We start from the raw sequence: 24,652 nt of genomic DNA, 5'->3' as shown, positions 1-24,652 counted from the left end.
CTAGTTTTTAGATAGAATAAAAAATACATGAGCAAGATGAATCATGCTTTTAGAGTATTGTACAAGCATATACAATTATGCCATCTGTTACTTCTGGATAACTGCAAACTCTTGAATATGGTAGGATTCCCACTCAAAATTGCACTGAAAAATAGATTAAATTATTCAAAATCAATAAAATTTACCTAAGAAATAAAATGCAATTAGTTGCATATAAGAAAGAAAAATCAATTTCAGAGAAAGAAACTAAGGAATAACTACACAAATAATGTGGCAGAGTATTTACATTGAATTACAAAATAAATATTAGTTACTAGGGCAGTACAAAAAAAAGGCAGATATTTTGAGCTATGTGAACATAATACCAAAAGGAAGATAGTCTCATTTTTCTGCCACTGAGGAGCTGGAACATTTTGATTGTCATTAAATAAGATGTAAAGATGTCAAGAACTGAATAAAATCCAGGCAACACATGCTAAGGATTATTACCTGTGAGGACAGAAGAAAAGGATTTAGTTATTTTGGCTTAGAGGACAAGAAGGAGAGGGGTCATAATAGCAGTCTCTTAACATGTGAAATAATTCTGTAATCTGGACTCTGATCTCGTTCACAGAATGTGAATTAAGAAATAATCAATTTATTTTATAACAGAAGCATAAACAAAATATTAAGAACTTTCTTTCTGGGAGGATAGCTGGCATTGGACCAATGTTATGGAAATACATTTTTTGGCAATTTTTAATAGCACATAATTTAGACATACTGATTCCCACCTGAGGACATAGGTATGAACTTGATGAGTTTAGATTTGTCTTTCAATCTTATTTTTTTGTGTAATTTGTTTGAAAATAGATAACCCCTAGAAAGAAGTAACCATTATTTAACAATCCCACCAGTTAGCCTTTTAGATTCATGTTTTGCTTTTTGTTGTAATTGATACTGGAATTAGTTTCTACTCTTTCAGCTTTGTTTCCAGCACTTAGAAAATCCAGGAGCTCCTGTTTGGCCTTCACAAAGACACAGTATTCGCGTATTTCAGTTACACACATATATTTCATTTGTGATTTTCACAAGCTTTCGGTTATGCATCCAGAAGCCATTTCTGATTTTGTTTGCAATATTTTAGTATCTTGGTAATGGAAATAGTGTAAGAGTATCACATGTCACATTTGGTGGCCACGAGGAAAAAAACGTGGGCAAAAACACTGAAATGTTTGGAAGTTCATCCTATTGATTTCTTTGTGCATTCATCCTACTTATTCATGTAGAAGTACAAATGTTTATGGCAAAGTGCTTCTGATTAGAGTCTTAAGAATGTTTTTACTACTTTTATTTATTTTAAAACTTTTTTTTTTGTTTTATATGTTGCTGATTATTGCTGTTTATATGCATTGTTGAACTTCAACAGCATATTTTGTTCCACAATAAAAGCAGCGACATCAACTTGCAGATGACTGAACATGTAACTTTACTGACAGATACTTTTATCTGTTAACTTTATGATTCAGAAATTGAACTTTAAAAGATATTTTATGATAATTATCCTAGAATTTAATTTACTACCACTGTCTCAAGATTTTGTCATTAACAAATAAAATAAGCATCTGTCACTGCATTTGGAATAAAGAATGTTTAACTCTCATAGCTGCAAAACAAGAACTGATGCTGCTAAATGCCACTTTCTTTTATAATGCTCAAACAAATTCAGGTCCCATAAAATATACCAAGTTGCTAAAACATTATTCATATGTATATGTGACTAATTGAATGTCATAATAATGAATAAAGCAAAATAATTACAGTAGCATGTTACATCATAACAAAATCAAACCATGTATTTCAATGAGAGGAAGTATTATTTAGCAAGTGGCAAACAGGGATGATTATGTCAGCCTGTGAACAAGGACATTTACCTGTCTTCTACCATTAAGTCATTTTTGTTTAACTGAGTAAGTCTTTTAGTATTGTCTTTTCCAGCTGTTGTGGGATCTTTCTCATCATACTGCTTCCTCTAAATTGCGTAATTGTCCTTAAAAGGAAGCCCAGGCTGGCAAGTGGAAAAGGTTTGAACTACATAGTCATCCACTTCTTTAACCCTCCCCTCCTCTATCCTCCCCTCTGTATTGGTTTATCTACTTTGAAGTCCACTTTACAATTTTTTATTTTTTTTTTTTTAACTTCAGTCTATGTTTAGAAGAAAATAGAGAAGTGGAGGTCAATAAAGCAGTGCAAAAATAAGGGATTTCCATATATGTATGGAACATGCTCTGTTCATGCTAAAGTCAGATAATGGGTGTGTAATAAATAAATTATTGTAAATAAAGACTGACATTAGGGAAAAGCTTGTTCCATTTGTCAAGCAACAAGTTACTAAAGAAAGCCTATATTTTATTATGTTTGCTGAAACAAAATCCTGTAGAGGCTTGTCACATTTTCTGTCACAGATCTTCCTAACTTGTATTTTCACCTTGAATGCATGGAATAATCTTCTTTGTCAGTTTTGTCAACTTCAGGAAAATCTGCAGACTTGTTTTTCACAACCTTAGCGTGATCTAACTGATTGACATTTTTACTATTATTCCTTTTTTTTTTTTCAATAGTAGGAAGCTTTGTTATGTTTTTGTACAAGTCAAATACTGAAGAAGATAGACCTACAATCCTATTACCTAAATTCTAAAGTTGAGGTAACCTAAACCTCAGACATGTTATAAATGAAAGTAAGACCTATTTTTGCTACAATTCTTATGAAGTATTTCTTGCATTCTGACAGAGGCACTACAGGGTTCTCTACTTTCACTTCTGAATCCAAATTCATTTGAATGAATTTGTAAAGTTATCTGGAACATACCTCCCCACATATGAGAAGTATGGAAAAAAGACATAATATATGCAGGTTTAAGTTTAGCTTGGGAAAAAAAAAAAAAAAAGTCATTATTTTTGCATCTGAACAATGAAGTATTTTTATTTTGTAGCCTTAAAATACACCTTTTTAGGTGAAAATGAAAATATCTACATTTCACTTTTTTGTTTTTAATTGCTAGCTAGCCGGTTTTATGGATATGTCTTTATGTCAATCTGTATCAGTAAAAATCTCTATTTCACCCAAATCCATTTTTCAATTGAAAAAAAAAATATTTAAATACTTTTCAGTCACTTCTATGTCTGTATGTTGATACTTAATATTGAAATAATTAATAATATTGAATAATATAATAATACTTTAATAAGGAGTTTCAGTAAACTCTAATATGTATCTAATAAAGTGGTTAGCAAGTATGTGCTGCATTGGTAGTTTTTCTATAGATGCATTGAACAGACTGGGAAGAGATCAGTATGTTTAAGGTATTGATATAAAGCATTCGATAGTGTAAAATGTATTTGATCAACTTCTCGAAGTACTGGGAGCATTGCCTTTGTTTTTAAGATCGAAAGACTGTCATCGTTTTTCTGGATCCATAGGTAGACATTTCATGATTGAGTATTCTCATGGTGAACCTCAAGTTTCTTAAAAGGAAACATAATGGTATATTTTGTATTATTTACCTTTGCTACATCGTATCTAGTAACAATTTACATTAAAAGCTTGGAAAATAAAATAAAAAAGAAACCCTCCTGTTTTAATTGTTGTCTGTAAGATAAAATGACCTTAAGGAAGAAGACAGGTAAATACTGTCCGTGTTCATCAGCTTGCTTAATCATCATATTTTCCACTTGCTAAATAGTTCCCTTCATTGAAATGAATGGTTGGATGGTTATAATTCATTTGGAGACTGTGGTCTGTATTTGGTGAAAGGAAAACAATCTATAACAGAATGTACATGGAGCAAGGAACTTTTCTTCAACGGCATTTTTTTTCCATGCAGTGGGACACTTCTCTATTTAGGACATGCATATTCGAAATATATTTTCCATTCGGGGTAGTGATGGGGCAGAGCTTGCTTTCTTCCTGGAGGCACAGCATTGCCTCTACTTCTCGCTGAGAACATTATAATTGCTGCAGCAGCCCCTGGGATGCTGTGTTACTGCTGAGATGGTTCTAGTTTCATGGACAACGGATTTGGGGGTAACTGCTCCAGATTTATTGCTTATATTTGACTCACACTTTCATGCTTTACTTCCAGTCTTTGAGAGTTAAAAGATTGGCATTTAGAAACAAAGAAAATAAACAAACAAACAAAACCAACCAACCAAACAAACAAACAACAAACACAGAAAGCTAAGAGTCTAATTTAATCCCAAGAGCTAAGACAACAAACACAGGCCTGTACTGTCAAAGACTTAATCAGAGCCAGCAGCTGGCCAGGAAACTTTAATTTAGAACATGCATTTTCTGACGATTGGTAGTTGAAAACCCACTCATTTCTATGGGTGGTCCTTTGCACTGTGAAGCTGACATATTGCTTGCTTTTTGTAGTTTGTTTATTTTTTTCTTTAATCCAAGTGATGCAAGTCTTCACACTGCTTATAACAACATTGCAGTTTGACACAGTGTCACAAGCACATATTAGGTCTGTGTGAGAAGCCCTTAAAGGGTGAAGCCTTGCCTCTTAAATGTTGCATAGCAAACAAAATATGTGTGTCTTTGGCAGGTTGATATTTGTTTGGAAACAAGTCTTTTCTATATTGCATTTAATTCTAGCTTCCTTTCTCCATATCCAGTGAATATATTTAGATGCCCTCACTACAGTATTCATATGTCTGATTGTTTTTATTTTGTGAGCTTTAGATACCTGTACTGTCCTTTTTAATGAAAGCAATAATAATTTGACTGCATATTACTTGTACAGTATTACATTCCCACTCCAAAAGGGAGTTCAAAATGGGGTGAGGCGGGGGGTTGTATATGCAGACTTTTTTACGGTATGCACTTCAGTCATGTTATCAGTTTTCTGTGAGTAGAAACTTTCCTTTTTAAGGAAAGGTGGGATTCTAATGAATGCAGGAGTTAGAAACTGAAAAGAATACTTTGAAACTTGGTATTAAATCCTGATATCTTAGTAACATTGCTGCTCTGGCTTTTCTTTGCTGCTCTTCCTCAGTCCTGACTTAGAGAAAATATATATACCTTCTTCATAACCATTTAATTTTTTCTATCTTTTCAGACAACCACAAGCTTGTTAATTTTACTCAGTGATGCTGGTGGTGTTCATTTTGCAAGTATCTTTTCAATAGGAATTTCAGTTACTGAAATGCCATCAGATGACAAAAACTTTGGATGTGGCTTCTTTCTCACCTAAACTGCTGTGAGTTGGAGGAATCTCCATAAAGGATAGCTGAGAGCAGCTCCTTTTTGTGAGAGCAGAAATAGGTCCATAGTCGAGCATGGCTACCCCATGCATGATAGGCATATAATCAGGATACCCAAACTAGTGTAGCCATAGAGGGGTTCAAACCTAATGTTTCTCCAGTTTCACGGGCTAACTTTCAAGTGACTCCACTGATTAAGCAGTCCTATAACTCTTAAGGATTCCTCAACCTGTTTCTGGTAAATTTAATCTGAAAAGTTGTTTTAAAGCTTCTCTCAACAACCACCTCTGAACATAGTCATCATGCTTAAAATGTCACTCTGATTAGCTTCTGTAAGTTTGGTGGTTTGAAACTAACTCAGAGAGGACAACATCTTCTGCTATGAGCAGGGAAAGTTTCTTAATATTCGTTTTAAACTTCATCTGTCTTTAAGTCAGGATGGTGTGAAACCTTAAAAATAAACAAGAGTATAATATTCCACCACTTTAAAATCAACCTTAAAATGGTAAGTACTGGTAAACAAAGCTGAGAATAATCATCTGGGAAAATAATTTGTGGCTTAAACAAACATAACCCCATGATACTATCAATAAATACCTGTTTGATTTTATACTTTCTTGGATTTTTATGGGGTTATTATTCCAAGGACAAGATGGAGCACAAGTTTCAGACTGCTTCAACTTGTAAGGTGATCTTAAGGAATAAAAGCTTCCAGAGCTAGAAACAAACTTGAACAGTTAGGAAGAGCATTTGAACTGGTTTTCTGTCCAATTGATTTGTCAAAGCATGAGCAGTATCAAGCCTGTGTTTATTAAGTATGGCTTATATAGCTTTTCATGCTGAAATTATTTCAAAACTAAACATAAAAACTGCCAAACTGAGAATATCACCTGTGTGTAAAAGCAGAGAAGTTGAAATTATGGCTAAGTAAGAACACTGTGGCATGCACTCACAAGGATTGTGTTGGCAGGAAATAGTCAATCAGAAAAAAAAAAAAATCAGGTGGCCAAATATTTTCTTAGGAAGAAGTTGGCAGGAAATCTCTGCTGTATAAAAAAAAAGCAGTACAAATAAGGTGGAAAAGCTTACTTTAGTGCTTCCTTTTTTTTTTTTCCACCCTTGAGAAAGAGAAGAGTTATCAACATTTTGATTTACTTCAAAAACAGGCAGCCTGGCTGGCAGCCATAGCTAGCCCTGCTGTGAAAACATTTCTGTGGCTGATACTAATACTTCATGGTAACCATCACCATCCGGCAAGAAGCTCTCCACAGAAGGTTAACACAGTAACTGTTTTATTACTGGCATTTCAGTTATTTTAAACACTTTTTTTCTTCCTGAAACAAATATATAAAGCAAGCATGTTTTTTGTAACATAAAATAAACAAATGAATATAGACGATAAAAATAAAAGAAACAAGACATATTGCAAAGCCTTGGAATAAAGAAAAACAAATAATGTAAAACAGCTTCACGAAGACTAATCATGAGAAACAAGTCATCAGTAGCCTTCTAGGTTTCTCTGTTTTTCTGTACTGTTTTGCTAAAACCAGGTGTTCAGTATTGTTTCAGTTTGCTCCTCCATTGTTTGGTGCCCTGCACAGTTCATCATCTTGCCTTGGAGCTCTGCATAGTATTTCAGTGGAGTTCTGGTTCCATGACCAATGTCAACGTTCCTTTAGAGTCTCGGGTTTCATTAGTCACTTGTTCTAATTCTTTCCCCCAACTGGTAAATGTATTGGGGTGTAAAACCTATTGGGCTATATGTTTATTCATATGTATATTTTTAAGCCAACTGAATTCTTCCTGGAAGAGCACTGCCCTCTTCTATAACTACAAACTGTACTCAGAGGTCATCACCTTTCAAATTAGAATTTTCTTCTTTTGTTTTCAGATTTCTTTGCCTTCATGAAAAATGTAATCTAACATAACTTCTAATTACTACTCTCACAAGACTTTAGAAGGGATCAGCATCCACTTGATTGTAACCATTAACTGAAAAGTGTTTGCCTTAGCTTCCTTAAGGAAAGCAGCTAGGTTTTGTGTTTTGTTTTTTTTTTGTTTGTTTGTTTGTTTGTTTTTTCCTAATAAAAAATGTCTCCATCACTTTTATGAAATCCTTGGCACAGTTCTTCTCAGCACTGGAAATACAGAGACCAGATCATAGTACAGCCTTGCAGCTTCACAACCACATGGTATGCCATATCATAAGTACTCAGGTTAAATATAAATTGCATTTATGTTGGCAAATATTTTATGAGAATAAATTATGATAATTAAAGTAGCAGCTAATGGAAGTTAGTCTTGGTTTGTTTGGTTGTTATCTTTTTTCATCAGATATTCCTTAATTTCCCTTTAAACATGTGCAAGTACAGTAGGACAAACTGGGTTAAATGAACTTAATGAATTCATAAATTTCATAAATTATTCTCATATCTGATATATTTTCCAAATATTTTTTCTAAGTGTATTTTTTATTTTCTATATGTTTTCTACTGTTATATTTGTTCATGGTCTGATATAAAAAATACTTGCTAACAAATTTACTTCGAATGTATCAAATTTCCTTCTTGGCTACGATAACAAGCACTGTTATACCATTGGTGGATAATGCAAGTTATGTGCGGGTAAACTTGTGAGACGCACAAGATTAAGCTATAGGTTTAAATATAAAGTTAAGCTATAAAGTTAAGGTAGGTTCAAATTTTGCCTCCTCTGGCCCAGGAGGTAACTTGTGTGTGGTGATGTAAGGGAGCATCCAGCACATCTACCAGGGTCTGGTTTCATTGGAGATACTCAGCCTCTCTCCAAGCACATGACACTGTCTGCATACCCAGAATGGGCTTTGGACTGCAAGTTTGCAACAGGCTTCAGGACAAGCAATATCTGTGCAGCTCCTGAGCCCTGTGTCTCTGGTTCCCTCTGTCACGCAGCAGTGAAACTGTCTGCAGCAGCTGTGTCACTGAGAGAGGAGCTTTCTCCAAGCCACCCTGCCTGCACTCCCATAGCACCTCACTGGAGTCGCAGTATTGAAGCATCTCTCTCCACAACCCCATGGCAGAGGGAGGGTGAAGAATATCACCCCTCAGGAGGCTGCTCTCCTTGCTGAGTTGCAACCTGAAGTAGAAGAGACCCAGATAATTTGGTATCCCCTTTCTAAGTCACTGTGTAGGCTGTAATATAATTTCAGAAGGTGACCCATTGACTTAGTAGACCTGATCTAAAAATGCAAATCAAAGTTTCTTGTTGCAGACATGCATGAGTACCTATGACCAGGCACCTAGTCCTGTTTTACAGGAAAAATGGAAAAATTATGTGATATCCCTGCTGCCCTGAGGAAAAAATGTTACAGACGTTATAAGCCCTTGACTTGAGATGAGGCTATCCTGGAAACTTCAGCACAGTTCCAAAAGAAGTGTCATCTTAGGTAACAGTGGTTTCTTTCCAGACACTTGTTCATCTGGGTAGAGTTGCTTTTTGTAAGTGATTCAGATTAGCGTCTCCAAGTATGGAAGAACTTGCAGTCCTGACAAAGGGCAAACATGTTAATGTTGCTTTACCCCCCGTTGTTTTGGGCTAGGCAGCTCTCGTTCTCACTGGTATCACCAAGTTTTAGTTCTAAGTGTCACAGGGATGATACTGTTCTTTATTAAGTAGGAATAGAAATTATGTCATGCATGGGGTGTTCTACTGTTGGGTGTAGTATTTTTTCATTCTTCTTCCTTAATATGTTCCTGATACTATCCTCACAAGAATATTTTGCTGTAAATTAGAATAAATTAAGGGAAATTTATTTGTGATTTAAAGCAACTGAGGTCTACCTCAGTGGCATGGGTCCTGTTAACTTCAGAGACATCAGGATCAAATCTCCTTTCGGAAACATGCGGCATATTTCAGTAAGTACATATTACATAACTTGTCCCACATTTCTTTCTCTTTTTAGTATCCCAGTGTTATGAAAATTATGTTCCCATTAATCAGTATAGCTGCTCATCTTTTTATGTGAAAATAAATTATCCTCTGCTGCCCTTCCTGCACAGGAATATATTTAAATGAAAACAAGTATATACACGATTGGTTGAGGGAAGGGAGTGTCAGCTAATGGGGTCTTTGTTAGTGCAATAGTATGAAACCAGGATTTGCGTCTGTACTCAGTAGATTGCAATGCTGTGTGGTAGTGTCACTTGCCAAATAAGATTTGCACTTTAGCACATGCATAGCTTCTTTGAATGTCAATGGAAACTGCATGCATTCATGGTAGGAAGACCTGCAGTTGAGTCTCAAGTAATATTGTATCCTACAGCCTATCCTATCATACTCGCTTCTGAAAATACTTTGGCTGGAAAAACACTACTTTCTAGAAAGCAGCTATACAACTGGCAAAACCATCAGGCCTCTAAAATCCTATTTAAGATTGTCACTGACTTTGCGGAGACTTTTCAGAAAACATTTGAAATCTAAATGTCTGAAATTATGTATGCAGCACCATATTCAGGCTACAAAGCAGTGGGGCTGCTTTTAAGACATGATGTACATTTATGCATTTTATTGTTTTGGGGCTTCAGCATTTCCAAAAAGTAAGCCATTTTTATTTATAAGCTTTGAACATTGATTTAGTGACTTAACTTATCCAGGACTGTGAATATAGAGGCTAAGTTATTTTTAGACTTCATAATGCAATACTGGGCAAAAGGACTTTCGAAGCAGAGATTACTGGTTACAAAACCACAAACATAGACTAGCATTTTTCAGTAACTGTCAATTCACCTTTCTTTTTATTCAGGATGTGACATTAATTGGCTAGACTGAAATAACAAGTTAAAGGCTGGTTAAAAGCTGGTAGTAGATGATCCTCAGGGAACTAAATCTATATGCAGAGGTCAGTTTCCTCCAGTGGACAGATCTGAGGAAGAATCACCCTCAGGACAGAGTGAATTTTCCTTTAAAGTAAGAAATGAGTTTGGGATTAATTGTACATGGAAAATGAGTTTCTTATCTGACCTCCAAAGAGAGATGAGTTTCTATGAATTTACATTGTTCTTGTGGAAGAGCACATTTACATTTTGGAACATACATATACAATACAAAAAAGACCAGAAGTTTTAGGGCAAACTAGGTTAATTTCATTCAGACAACAAAGGACTTAAGAACAAATCTTTTCTGCTAACCTCTTGAGTTTTACAGTGAAAATTCATTATTTAGTGGAGGTAGCAGAAACTAAGAATCATCTAAATAAACTTTCTGGTCATCTTCAGCTGACAGTCACTTGACTGGAGCAAGTTGCGCTCCTTTTACAACCATGCAAAATCTGCTGACGTTATAGGTATTAAATGTCAGTTAGCATCCAAGCTTGTGAAGTGGGCACACCTGGATGTGTTTTAAACACATTTTAGCTTTTAAAAAGTGGAGACTTCTTGTTTAATAGACGCTATTTGTTTAATAGAAGAATGACTACTTGCTGGTAAAGTGGCACTTTTAAAGCTCTAAGCCTACCCCTGATGTTTGTTAGGGTTCTTCCCAAGGTGTTTTTGTAATTAGGCAGAATCAGTATTAGCAGAGAAGAAGGAGGGTGCAGTATTTGGTATTTTTTTCAGAACCAGAAATGAGATGTAGACCCCATTTTTGGAGTTACAAGTCTGTCTGAACTTGTTTTCCATATGGTGTTCTCACTATCAAAGAAGCTTAAGAATTTCTGGCTTGTTGCAGTTAATTTTGCTGAGGAAAAAGGTATGCCCTTGCTCACACCAAAGCTGCCTCTGTATGAAGATGGAGACTCTTCTTTCAGAAAAGTCCAACTTGAAAAAAAGAAATCTCCTTTTTTTTTTATCCCCTATTTAGGGAAACAGCTTCTGCACTGAGTGATGCAAATCCTTATCCTTAACAACTATCTGGTGAATTTTCACAAAAAGTCAAAAAGTTGATGATGTTGCTCGTCTACTTTGTGACATTTCCATAGTTTGGATATTTTCTGGTAATCCATTTGACTTTGAAGTTAATTGGAATACTTCATGGCTGAAATGTAGAAAGCATATAATCGACCAGATGTTTCTTTTGTAAAGTTAGCGTGAAAGAACTGCAATAGAAATACCATTTCTTTGTTGCTGTGTCATCAAGACGTGTCATTACCTTATCTTTCAAAAGTTTTAATATTGTTCCCAAACAACTTTAAGAGACTCTTCTTGTCATGTATAACCTCATTACATGAGAACAAATACCATATAATTTGCGTAAGCAAGTATGAGCTTTAAAACTTTAACACATCACAACTGAGGAAGTGTTACTGTATTATACCCTACAAACTTACCTTTCAAGTTGACCCCTATGAAGTGTGAAATATTACAATAGTTTTCATTTCACATCTACTGTGCAGTTGTTTTGGGGAAAATTTCTAGATTATCTTCTCAGTATTTTTTCCTTTTTTTTTTCCCTTTAGCTGTTAGTAGTCATAGACAAAAGGCTCCACAGAGAGCATTTTGCCATACTAAGTCCATATTTTAGAGTATTTATGAAAGGTGTACAGTAGCTTGGACACTGTTTTTTTACCAAGAATGAACAACAGCCTGGAAAGTAATATTTTCTGGATTAATGCATTCAGGTTGCAGCCTAGTCAGTCTGACCCTTTCTTTTTATTTTTTTACAAAAATTAATTTACTCAGTCCAAATAATTGTGAATTCAAGTACATAACTGTTAAGCATGGAGAATCAAAAATTAAGTATTGCTCCATATTTTGCTGTGCAAAGTTCCATCTATACATAGTTGACCACAAGAAGAAATAGTTTAAAATAGGACAAGGAATATTTAACTCTTAAAACATGCTTTATTCACTCTTAATGCTGTTGCTCTTACTTATTTTTTCACAGATTCACTTAGCTTAGAAACATTCTGTGATTAATGGACTTGTTAGTTGATTAATAGAAAGTGAAACTCCTAGCATCTCATATTTTCCACTTTACAAGAGTCCAACTGTGCCATAGATACTTTCCATTCTCAGTCTTGAGATCCTACAGATGTGGAATTAAAACTCCTTACACTATATTGGAATACATCAAGGAATTGTACATGTGTGTTTCACTTTACTGAGTAATTTCTCCATTACTTTAGCCACACTGAATGTGGGCATTGTGCCCAGAGGAATAACACTTGCTGTACCAATGCTTTTGTGTGCCTGAATTCAGATAAAGCTTATCTGTAAAATCAAATAGAAGCTGTTAGCGCTTGCAGATTATTTACTTTTCCAAATTCCTCTTCTGCTTAGGACAGTGAACAGAACTAAAAGGAACAAGAAATTATTGAATGCAAAAGCGGTAATGCTTGTGTTGGAAAAGGTCTGGAACTTCAAGTTGTCTTTTCAGTTTCAACCCCCTTGAAAAATATACTGCAAGAATTGAAGTCCTTGGTGCAGGACTTGGAGCTTTCTGGATGGAGAACCAGAAGTGTAATGTTTATTTCCCCAGAAATTAAGGACTCCATTTCATCTGAACCCTCACAGAGGCTATTCTTAAATGCCATTTCACTAGGAAAAACAATGTATATAATGTAGAGAATACAAAGGTACAAAGTTTGTTTGTTTGTTTGTTTTTTCCCCAAGGAAATATTTATCTTGATGCTCTGTTATTTGATTCAGGACAAAACACCATGATCTGCAGTTATGGGACAGAAGGGGTGTGGATGACTGATATGTTTGAGAGGAGGGGGGACAGGTACAGTGTCTTTGCTTTTTTCCCCTGTTGGAAATTAAAATAAACAGGTATATAATATTATCATTATCCTATTTGGAAGTGGAAGATAGCTGGGCATGCATGTCAAAGAAACTGGAAACACCAGTCTGCATGACTTTTGACATTTCACATGATGCATTTTAATTATGCCAACTTCCTTTTCTTTGTCCCATCTAATTTGTGTCACTTACTCTTAGTATCTTGAGTAGAAATGGCTGATAGTTTATATTGTGTCTGCAGTGGCTGCAGCTTGTGAACATACATTTACGTAAACTTACTATGGGTTTGCTAGTTACAGTAAATCTGTTCCTCACTACTTTGCTTTTAAGGGAGATTCATTTGCAATGGGTGTGTTGTTTTCCATTTGTGTTCTTTCTGTCACTTTTTTACAGAAGATTTCTGTCTCCAGGAATTGGCATTGCTAACTAATTAGAAAAGATATTTTCTCTAAGGTTTTAGTTTACAGAAATACTCTACCAGCACATAGATGTTACCTGCATTTATTATTATGCCACCTGTTTAGAAGCAGAGGTTAACTGTTAACTCAGCTTTGTTAGAAAGAAGTGGCAAGTTTGACAAGTTCTGCCACTCATTTTCAAATTAATCATACAGCTTACTAAAGCAGTTTTCAAGGAGTTACAAAAGAAATCCTTATGCCATTTGCAGTGACATAATTTTTTATGTACGTCACCTTCTCCCCAGGCTAATGTAAGAAACCCCTAGCATAAACATGCCCTGTGTTGATTAACTGCCTTCATTTGGTGCTTCTGAATATGACTGTATTGTTCTTTTCCTTTTAGTGGCACTGTTGAGCACCATGGCAACAACTGATTGTGTATTTTACAGTACTGTTATGATAGATACCAAAAAAACATGTGCTCCTTAGTAACAGACATCAAGATCGTCAGAGTCTTAAGGCTGAAGACATTGCCAGTGATGACTGGGCACACTGGCTCATGGGGAATTTCACAGAATCTGATCATTTGGGTAGTTCTGGTTTACTATATAGAGATTTTAGGTGAGACTAGAGTTGTGGCATGGGAGAGGACAGTTGCTTCCATTATGATAACACAAATGGTAGACTCATCTTGTTTTACTTCTGATTTTTTTTGACTAATCCTTCTACTGCCCTTTGAGGTTAATCCCTATTTGCCCTGCTATGATTACTGTCAGTAAACAACTCCAAAGCCTTACATTCTCTGTCACAGAAATTGGTGAATTCTGCCTGGCAGACTGGACCATAACTTTGTTGGTCTGTTGAATTATTGGATCGTTTCTTCAAAGTGTTTGGAGCTTCCCTGACATTTCTTTTCTGAGCTGTAAGGATATAATTGTACTGGCTGTTAAGCATGTGCTACTACTATAAATAGTTAGTGGATTATAGGTGAAGGTAAGAGCCGGGTATGCCTGTGCTGAAGTCCATTGTCTCAACAGCCTTGGGCAATTCACGTGACCTTTCATTGTCTCATTTTCTTCCATTTGTAAAATGAGACAATGACATCAGTCCACACCATGGCATTGAGGTCAGGGGTAATTAGCTAGTATCTGTATGGTATTTATTAAGTAGTGCAGCGTGAATACCTCACGTCTTTCTTATTTATCTCAGACTAAAGTTTGGCATTTGAGTTCCAATTCTGCTGCAACATATATGTGGGTCAGCTAGAAATTACATCATTTGGCATTTGGTGTCCAGACTGAACTCCTCAAACTCTAATATCTTCTCTATTGAAATAGAGGCCTTGTCAGGGAGAGCATAGGGTATATTAGCTTTATGTAGATTGTGTACCATTGCCCTCTGTTGGACAGCACCAGACTTTGTGCAAGTGCTTATCTTGCTGTTTGGGGCTTGAAAGTTGGACAGTGAAAGAATACACAATACATTTGTTCAGGATTTTCAATGATTTTTGAGAAAGGTAATTGCTTTGTCAGTGCTTGTGAATGTTAGCATCTTCCACTTCCACAGTCATTAACAAAGATTGGATTTCACTGTAAATAAAGATTTGCAAATAACTTTACATATCACTGTTCATGGATACCGATTTAGCAATTGTCCCTGCCTGATTTTTGTGTCAGACTCATCTGTGTCTTCATCAGCTAAAGAAACAGAAACAGCTGTAGACAGTCCCAACCAAACAGCACAGCTCAAGTTTTGGAAAGCTTTAGAGATGAAAAATGTGACAATATTTTAAAAGTAATGTTGAAGTACTTAGTGACAGAATAACTGTATTTTAGCAGAAAATAAATGAAATTCACTTGCCAGTTTATGTATTGCAGCTAAGTACAGATGTATATAGGATCTTCACATTCGTGAATGTCTACAACATGCTAGTCTACTTATCTGTTTTATAAAAGAGGATAAAAAATAAATGCAATCTATTGGATTTTATTTTCCTATTGTCATGGATTGGTCAGGCCATGAAGTCTCCAGTGGCACAAGAAGACACCATGAAATAGCAAGTCTCTTTAGCATACTGCTTAGCATTATTGCCTGCTAACCCATCACAGCTCTGTTTTCTTGTACTCCCCCAGCTGTCTTTCTGTTTGGGCTAGACATTAGATGATGTCTTTTGCTAAGGGCTTGTACAGGGCCGTGTGTTTGCACAGGAACCAGTGAGGTGTCATAGATTGCACCAATCCCTAAGAATGCAGAGGTGAAATGCAAACATGGGAAGCTACCACATCCTACAGTCCAGTAACATAGAATCTTTCTGCTTCTCTGTAATCCATGGTTTCTTGCATTTTCCCCCTCTTGGTCTCTGCTTGTCTCAGACCTTCCGTGCTGTGAGGATTCTGTGTAGTTATAGGTGAGTGTATGTTACAGTGCACCACCTTTTTTAGCTTAAATGCACTTTATCAGGAAGTATATATGCTTTGTCAAAAAATATAATGCATCTTCTGCACGCTATAGTGTCTGAAAGAGAGATCGTGGATAATGTCAAAGATTAAAAATAGGATAAAGTAATAAATGCCAAAGTAAGACAAACAGTCAAATTAATATCTGGGGAAAATAAGTAACATTGTGCCTTGGAAATGCCCTTAATCCTCCCTTACTGTAGTTGTGAACTTAGTCCTAAATCACTTTCATGATCTCCACCCTCTGGTGCAGTTTATGGCAGAGCAGTCAGAGAAGAACTAGAAATTATTATAAAGGTCACAAGGAAAAATAAAGCTATTTTGCTACTGTTTGAATGTTATCCATCCAAACATCTACCAGCCACCATCCAAGCCTATATTTATATTGCCATTCATTTAAAGTTAAATACAGAGGAGTCATATCTAACTCCAGTAATATACATCCAAAATACAGTGATCTGTATATAATTCTGCCAGGGCAAATAGCAGCTTATTTAAACTCAGAAAGGGGTGACTTTTTAATGATCCCTTCCTCTGAGAAACCTCCATGTCAATTTTTAAAAAGTGCAAGATCTTTCTGGCTACCAAAACAACAGCAAACGTCTCTTCACTGTCCTTGGGTGAGTTATCTGTTCTGTTGCTTGTTCTCAGCACGGAGAACTATCCGACCTGACCTCTGCAAACCTAGATAAGTTTGGAGTGGCATAACTGTGTGTCCAGGGTCCTGGGGCTTTGTTACTCATGCTAGATCAAGTCTGGCTAGATGAGGAGCATATTCAGGTTTTGGCCTTTGGTAAAAATCATTTACATGCCAAATATATCACAGTATTTGTACTGAAGAGGTACCTGTACATGTAAAGAGAGATTTATAATCACCTATCTTCCTGCACTCTCTACACCGTCAAAAGCTCTTTGATTCTCGTCTGTCCAAATAGCCTGTAGAATTAGCATCCAGTCCACCTATTTTATACATGTATTTGTGGATGAATTTAAATGCTTTTTAGGAATTCCTCTCCACATTGATCACACAGGGGACCAAGACAATTCAGTCTTTAGCCTGAACAGAGACCCAGCTAAGGTAACTATCCATATTTCTGTACATTGAAAGTAGAGCAAGTTCCTAACCTGATATTAGAAAAGCTGGTTAATGCCCCTTACTATTTTGTCAGTCACATTTTTTGAAACAACAGGCTTCAAAATACTGCAGAACTGCTGACATCAGTTACTGGTAATGGATCGATGACTTGTTTTACTTTGTAGTCCTGCACATTTCTCTGTGAAGTAAAATTCTCACGCTGCTGACATCAATGGTAAAGTGGTAAAGGTCCCATAGTCTTAGCTGGGATCAGTCGTCTTCCATGTGGTTGAAGGATTTTTTATTGCCTTATGTCCTGTTTTTGATGTTTCTTTCAACTGCATTCTTTCTCAGGGCATACTTATTCAGTAGGTAGATTTATCCACCTCTACACTGATCTTATTTTATTTGGCTATCACATGGATAGTGTCTTGGAGTTTTAAGTTGTTAGAGGAAGTAAAGAATGATGGAGATGCCACAGAAATAGTGGAGGATTTTTTTAATTTTCACCTAAGATGTGAAATGATGTGGAACCATAGAGGAGAATTTCTTGGAAGCTAGGAAGGTTGCCTATTTGTTTCTCACTGAAAAACAAAACAACACATCAGAGACTATTCACTTTTGCACACAAGTAACTCACTGAGCTTCAATTTCAGCTCCGCATTCCAATATGCAAATTATTTGATAGCCCACAGATTGTGTTTAACTGTATATATTAACTGTCATGAGCAGGTCTGGAAATCAGAGTAGCTGATGAGCACCTGAGCAAACAGACCTCCTCAACCCCTGCAATTCCTTTCTTTACCCATGATCTATATTGCTGCTGATTCTCTTTTGTTAAAGGTGTGCGGATGAATGGAGACAGGGAGGCTGATTTCCTCTGCCTGGCTGCTACTGCGCAGGCAGTGTAGAGCCCTCAGAAGGGAAGAGGAGTTTCTTTCCTCCACCCATCACTGGAGGAGCAGCCAGATGGAGAGTGAGGCTAAGCCACTCTAACAGCTGGTAGCAACTGGAAGGAACATAAGCTAACATAGAGCATGAACCTTGTCTTAATTTAGGGACACTTTTCCTCTAGCTCAGCTCTCTATGGCCAGACCAGGCCAATGCCAAAGCCAGTGGTAGTGTCAGAAATAGGGGAGTATACGGATAGTGACATGAGCAGAGCAGCAGTATTTTTCTTTCTGAGACTGGTTGCTATTTGCTGAATGTAGCTCTAAAATCAAACAACACTCCAAAAGGCAAAGCAAGGACAGAGACTGCTGCTTAAGCACAGAGCAGAGGACTACTGAGAAGCTAAAAAGGGAAAGAACCAAAAATAACTAAAGGAAAGACATTCTTGTGGACTGAGAGCCCACCTAAAGAAAAGGAGGGATTCTGCAATGGGATTTATTTATGCACTTTTTAGGGTTAATCTGTCTCAAACTGACTTTCCCTGTGCAAAATATTAGGCCTAATATGTGAAATTCATATTTCTGTAAATGTTCATAGCTCTTCCAAAATCTTTGGTCTTTTGCTAGGGGAAAGATGCAAGCAGATACAGCTCACATGCTTCTATCCCTAGTTGCTACACAAGTGATACATGGCATCACTTTCTTTTTTTTTTTTTTTTTTTTAGCTATTGCAAATTGCTGAAGTCAAGGGAGTTGCATTAAACATTGAAAACCCTTTGTACAGCTAAGCTATTAAAATGCTACATTCAAGCTTTATTAGTTTCCCAAATTTTACATGCATCAATCATTTTTCTTGGCACAATGCTGCTTGTTTTACCAATGCAAAAACTGATTTGTGATTCTTCAGGGCTATCCACATAAATAGTGGAAATCTGATCTGACTTTTCACAGCTAGATGGTAAGTGTTTATATCCTGCAGAACTGTTCACTGAATAGTCTGAACAGTGTCAAGACTGGGTTCATAATTTATTTTCAATATTTATTTGTTTTTAAATAGCATGTTTCAATTAAGAATAAACAACAAGAGAATGCAGCAATACAGACATTCTGAGCAAACCTAGAAAAAAACAGAGGTTTAGATGCATGTAAGGTGGACAAATAATTATAGTGAACAGATGTTAGTTACAGGTTTTTACTGTGGGGATAAAAACATTCAAACAATAAAAACTGCTCTGGCCATATTATTTCACCTGGGTAGTCTGTGCTTCACTCCATTTCCTTCCTCTGCTTACTTAGTATGAAAATGAAATTCTGCTGAATGTGACATGCTGCCATTTGACCTGATGTTGATTTAAGCTTCTAGAAGCTCATAACAGCACGAGGTCACAGACAGGCAAAGTCAGTGAATCTAAAAATGGTGCAGAATAAAAGAGATTAGGCTTTGCTTGGGTTCAGATTATTTAAAACAAACAGACAAGAATTTAGAGAAAATAAAATCGTGTTTCTCATCTGGTTGGTCAAATCACTTTATTAAATGATACAATTTACATCTCTGGCATGCACTCTCAAATAAAGTGTCCTTTGCAGTGAACAAAAAGCCTTTAGAAGTGAAAAGATAATACAGTCTTTTGCTACTAGGCAGAAATGCAATGTGAATAGGTATTTGGTTGTGTTAAAGCAAACCAAACTGAAAACAAACTATGAACAAGAGTTGTGAACATCATCATCTAGCATAACTAAGGAAACTAAATTTTCAGTTATATTGAGTATTCAAATCCTTTGCATTTTGACAGAGACACCTCTGAGGGTGAACAGGAAAACTGCATTTAGAATATCAAGACTTTTTTTCCTCATTTATTGAGCAGATCTGTGTATTCAAAACCAAATGTAGGAAATACTTGTATTAATATATTCAGAACTCACACACAACAGTCACAACTATATGATAGAAAGATGCTCTGCTAGCGGAGGAGTGGGGTGAAGAACAGAGTGAAAGATGCTGTGTGATTCTTCATAAAGCTGTGTATGCATTAACATTTCATTTAGTAGTCTGGGCCTGCTGCTTCCATTGAAATCAGTTCATTGTCTCAATCTGGTTTTAGCCTGATTTCCTTTGTAAACAAGGCTACGTGATCTGTCTGCATGCTTGTATTCAAGTCTGCCCTCCAATTAACGCTTTTGAAAATGTTTGTTTTGTTTCCATGTTGCAGTGGAATAGATCTCGGAGGCAAAATATTGCCCCCAGTCTTTGTAAAACTAGACAGCTGAGTGGAGGATACGTACACTTATCAGTCTTACTCTTGAGGGAAATTCTGCAGGGTGAACTCATCCCATATTAGACATGAGTGAATCCATATGGGAAAGAGAACTAGTAATTCCTCAGCAGTAGGAAACAAAATCTGTAGTAGATCATGTTAAACACCCAAGTTAATCTATGATAAGATACAAATCCATAGGAAACTCAGCATTGTTAATTCTCATGTTCACAGAAGTACTTACTGATGAATCCCTTCTTATCAAGAGAAGAAAATTATCAGGCTACATTTTCTTTTTTTCTTGGGACATTGAAAGAAAGTCGGTGATTTTGTCTAAAGCTCTCTGATTCTGCTGTTCTTACATGTTTAGTGCATATTTGGGAATTTTTTTAGAGCTTGCTTCTAAAGTATGATTTCCCACATTGATTTCTGTGTGATCACAGCATTAAATACTTCTTAATATCACTTTATATCATTTTTCTTGAAATATCAAAATTTAGAAATACTTATCAGAATTTTTAATTGCATGTACCTTAAAATTAAGCATACCTTACCTTCTATTAGACATAGGATCTTAGAATTCATAACATGAGTTTCAATGAGAATTCAACAGCTATGCACTTGATTCTGAGAATTAAAATAATTGGATTTGGTAAACATATGTCTCACTGCAAACTCCTTAATCTGTTTTCTAGTTTAACAGTGTAAAGGATGAAGTTCAAAACAGAAACCTAAACTTGACTTCGATACAGGGAATCATTTTATTATTGCAATACAGACCACAGTTCAGCAAAATATGTAAGCATTATATAGTTTTCAGAATGTAGTCCTTCTGTGAAATACATGTACAATAGCATTTATTAACTACTTAAGGCTTTGATGACTTAGAATTATAAAGCATTACTGCTAAATCACAGTTATACTGAAATCAGGTGTAAACTTGACATGTATTTCCAGGGAAGAAGGCCTGGATCCGAACATAGGCCCTTAAGGCTAATGGGACTACCACAGGCCCATAGGTTTCAGTGGAAATATTCCCAGTGGTGTCAGAAAAGGACATTATGGGGCCTTGCAGAGAAAAATGTAATTTTTTTTCTTTTTCAGGAAAATTTAACCTGATTATGCGAGTGTACGACTCTAAGGTGCAAAGCTCATTTTCAGACATACAGTGGCAGCCTTGTTTGTATATTTTATCTAAATCATCTTTTCTTTACAAATTCAGAATTTGTGAAAGAAATTTGTAAGGTGCTATAGCAATATAATCCTAATTTAAAGGTTTATAACTACCATGCCTTCATTCCCTCAGTGGTAGAAAGGACTGATTGATTACAAGGAGATTTGTGTTTGACTAGAGAATTACTGCCAACGTAAACTCATTAAAGGTATATTTTGTGTGATTAGTTGCTCCTATAGGAAGTTCCAGCTCAGCTGAACTTGGTCTACTTTTCTTGTTCCTTTTATACCAATTATATCTTATAATTGGTATAACTGAAAACTGTTTGCAGTTGGGAATGTTTCGTAATGCATTTTTTCTTATATACATGTTTCAGTTCTTTCTAATCTGACCACTTTATGCAGAGTTGACAACCTTAATGAAAATAGGGATGCTTAGCAGTGTTTCTAGTGTTTCTGCAGTAATTTTAGTTTGCGGTGTTTGACAAATCCTTAAAGAATGCCCCACAAAACGAGGAGGATGCAGAGCACTTTGTAAAGCTTGGGGTATTCATTTAATGCCTTAACAATATCTAAACTACCCAATAAGCTTGCAATATGTATATTTTAGACACATTTCTATTGTTTCAATAAGCTAAAAATGCAAGATATGTATCACCAGCAATGATTATTTAGCATCTCTTCAGATCCATCAAGATAATTCAATTGTAACCAACTGTCCAAATATTTGCTACTCATACTAGACTCATACCATGTAACACATATCATAAACCCTCCTTCACATACCACCTTCTACATAGAACAGGTATTATGCTTGATGAACAACTTATGTCTTCTGAACTGAGAATACAAATCAAAAGCCCTCTAAACATTGAGCTACCTACATACTAGGAACAACTGCCCAGCCAGTCAAAGTACTAGAGACTGTAGCAGTAAATGTTCAGCAAGTAGTGCATTTCACAGAGAAATAAAGGCTGTTCCAGCCTCTGTCTTGTTTGATAATTTATTACAAAATTAACTTTCACTCCAGTTTAAATACAATCTAAATACTTTCTTCATCCCTTTTGTTGTTCACATATCATGGTACTGGTCTCTATTAACAACACCATTCTTCCTGTTGTGTTCAGATTATGCAATTAGCTATAATATGTAAACCTTCATTGAAACTGTCATGAAATCCATCTGAAATGTATGCCTGCATGAGATTAGAGTATATCTACTTGTTGTAGAGATTCAAGTACCATGATCACAGAACCACAGATGTATTTTATATGTTGTTACCATGGTATAATTATTCACTGATTTCCTTTCCTAGCTTTTTTTTTTTTTTTTTTTTTTTAAATGCAGTAAAGAAAACATAGGGCCAATAAGCCAGTGCTTCCCAGTCTTCCATTTTCACTAGAACTTTCTCAAGTCTGGTTATATCTAGTACCCTGGAACTCAGGTGTCTAGCATATCCAGAAAACCTACAAGACGTTGTCAAATACTACTAACCTTTAAAATGCCCTTATTTTCCTTTTTTTTTTTTTTTTTCACATTATCTTAACCGCAAACACTTGTGCTGTCTCCATCTAAATCCTTTCTAGATTTTTATATTGAGCACATGGTTGCCCACCTTCATACTCACCCCCAAGAAATGTGTAATTTTGCCCTTTTACAAACAAAACTATCTTAGGTTAGGTGTAAAACTGAGTCTATTCTAGCAGCTGCTAGCCTTGCAGTCATATGAAAACTGTGCTCCATTCAATTTTGCCTCCTCGTTTCTTTAGTTCAGATATGGTGAGGCCGGCAAGAAACTTTCCTTCTCCAACTCAGATCTAAGGCATGTAAAGCTGGAAGAAGGGAGAATATGCCAGGGCCTTCTCCTGTTCATGTTGGACGCCTCCATCCCCTTGGCTGTGGATTGTAGTTTGAATCAGCTGTTGATACGCCATAGTCAGACCTGGAATCCATGGACATTATATCAGGATCTGTTCGGGACCGTTGGCTGCAGTAAGCATACTGCAACTGAGAGCCCCCCTGCACGGTGGCATTCGGGACAGACAGGGAGCTTTTTCGGGGTGATAAAATACCCGACTGCTTCCCTCCTAATAAGGCTACGCTACCGCTTGGGGCTGGAGGCTCATAAGAAACTTTTTGTTTCCATTCATCTGGTGGCTCAGGAAGTGTTTTCCTGCGAGCAGCTGATACTATGTTAGCCGCAATGTATTCCTGCATACTTTGGGGCCCAAAAGCTTCATCCACTAGGCCAAGAGGGGATTTTGCTGCTGCTTCCCAGGGAGTCGGTCTCTTGCCAGGCCTGTCAGCTGCTGTATCTGGCTTGCTGAAGTAGTCAGGGGCAGGCTGAAATATAAGAGGAGAAGTAGGAGACATGGCTCGAGAAACGAATGCAGAAGGTCTCCCAGGAAGTGATAATGAGCGTCCACTGCTTCTTTCCTAGGAAAACAAAACACCAAATATAGCTGCAGTCATTAAACAATAAAAACAGAAGCCTCTTCACTTCCAAACTGGAACAACAAACCCTGAAAGCACATGATATTCTGGCAATCCCGTTATATATACATGGGTACATTTAATAATTAAGTGGAAAGAGATGAGGTATTAAAAAGGGTGCAGAGGAAGAAGCAGGAAGAGAGAGCAAACTGATTTTTTGAGGAAAGTCAATAAACCAAAGGCAGGATTTTGTAACTGAAAAGGTACAATTACATTAAGAACTGTACAGCTTTTCTTCCATCTCCACTACTTAGCTAGTATGTCTTGTTCAGAAAAGACCATTCTTAATAACGAGAAAGGAAGTCATGTTGCAACAGCTCTCTCTGTGTTTACAAGATTGTCTTGAACATGCAGGCACAGTCTAATTTATTTGATTACAGGCTCTGTTTGGGACATCTGTCCAAGAACATATCTTTGGCAATCTCCTTTTAAGAAAGGAATTTCTTATTCTAAAATTATTGGATTTAATCTGAATGAGAAGGGGTCAAAAATTAACATGCAAAATTAAAAATATTAATACAATCATTGCCTTAATACCCTTGCAGGACGCCACTTAACCTGGCTTCTTTAGAAGGCAGTGCCCTCAAAATTTCAGAACATTCTGACCCATTTATAGGAGCAATCCATTCATATTTGACAAATCCTAATCTTCTTAGTAATGCAGCACTTTGAAACAGAAACTCTGTTCATGAGAAGGTTCTGCCCACAACAGTCTTCATTTGGCATACAAAACACATACAGTCTTTTCCCCAAACCAGACATGTTCCTTGTATTAGACAAATCACATTGTTCTTACTGAGAAGTGTCCATACATGTGGTTCATAAACTAACTGATTTACACCCACTGATTCATATCCTGCGGTTTAAATGCCTTCAGCTCTGAAATCCTGTGTGAAATTCCGGGCTCTGTTGCCAAAGGCTGTGCTAAGATTTCATTCAAATGACATTGG

At 36.3% G+C, this 24,652-nt stretch overlaps 2 protein-coding genes across 3 annotated transcripts in view; one reads left to right on the top strand and one right to left on the bottom strand.

Annotated features, from left to right (window-relative positions):
• LOC311436511 (uncharacterized protein) overlaps nucleotides 1-24,652 on the top strand; it is a 99,874-nt gene that overhangs the window by 28,277 nt on the left and 46,945 nt on the right. The gene's annotated exons all lie outside the window — the stretch shown is intronic.
• The window catches only part of SYNPO2 (synaptopodin 2), a 92,564-nt gene continuing 87,194 nt past the window's right edge, over nucleotides 19,283-24,652 (bottom strand). For both annotated transcript variants that reach the window (XM_084518756.1, XM_084518757.1), the window contains one exon: nucleotides 19,283-23,645. In XM_084518756.1, the coding sequence (XP_084374882.1) occupies nucleotides 23,079-23,645 (567 nt within the window). In that variant the 3' untranslated portion in view covers nucleotides 19,283-23,078. The remainder of the gene's footprint in view (nucleotides 23,646-24,652) is intronic.

This window comes from Aythya ferina, assembly GCF_964211825.1.
Source record: "Aythya ferina genome assembly, chromosome: 4".
Lineage (NCBI taxonomy): Eukaryota > Metazoa > Chordata > Aves > Anseriformes > Anatidae > Aythya > Aythya ferina.
The sequence above is the reverse complement of the archived record's forward strand: the minus strand, read 5'-3'. Positions and strand labels throughout refer to the sequence as shown.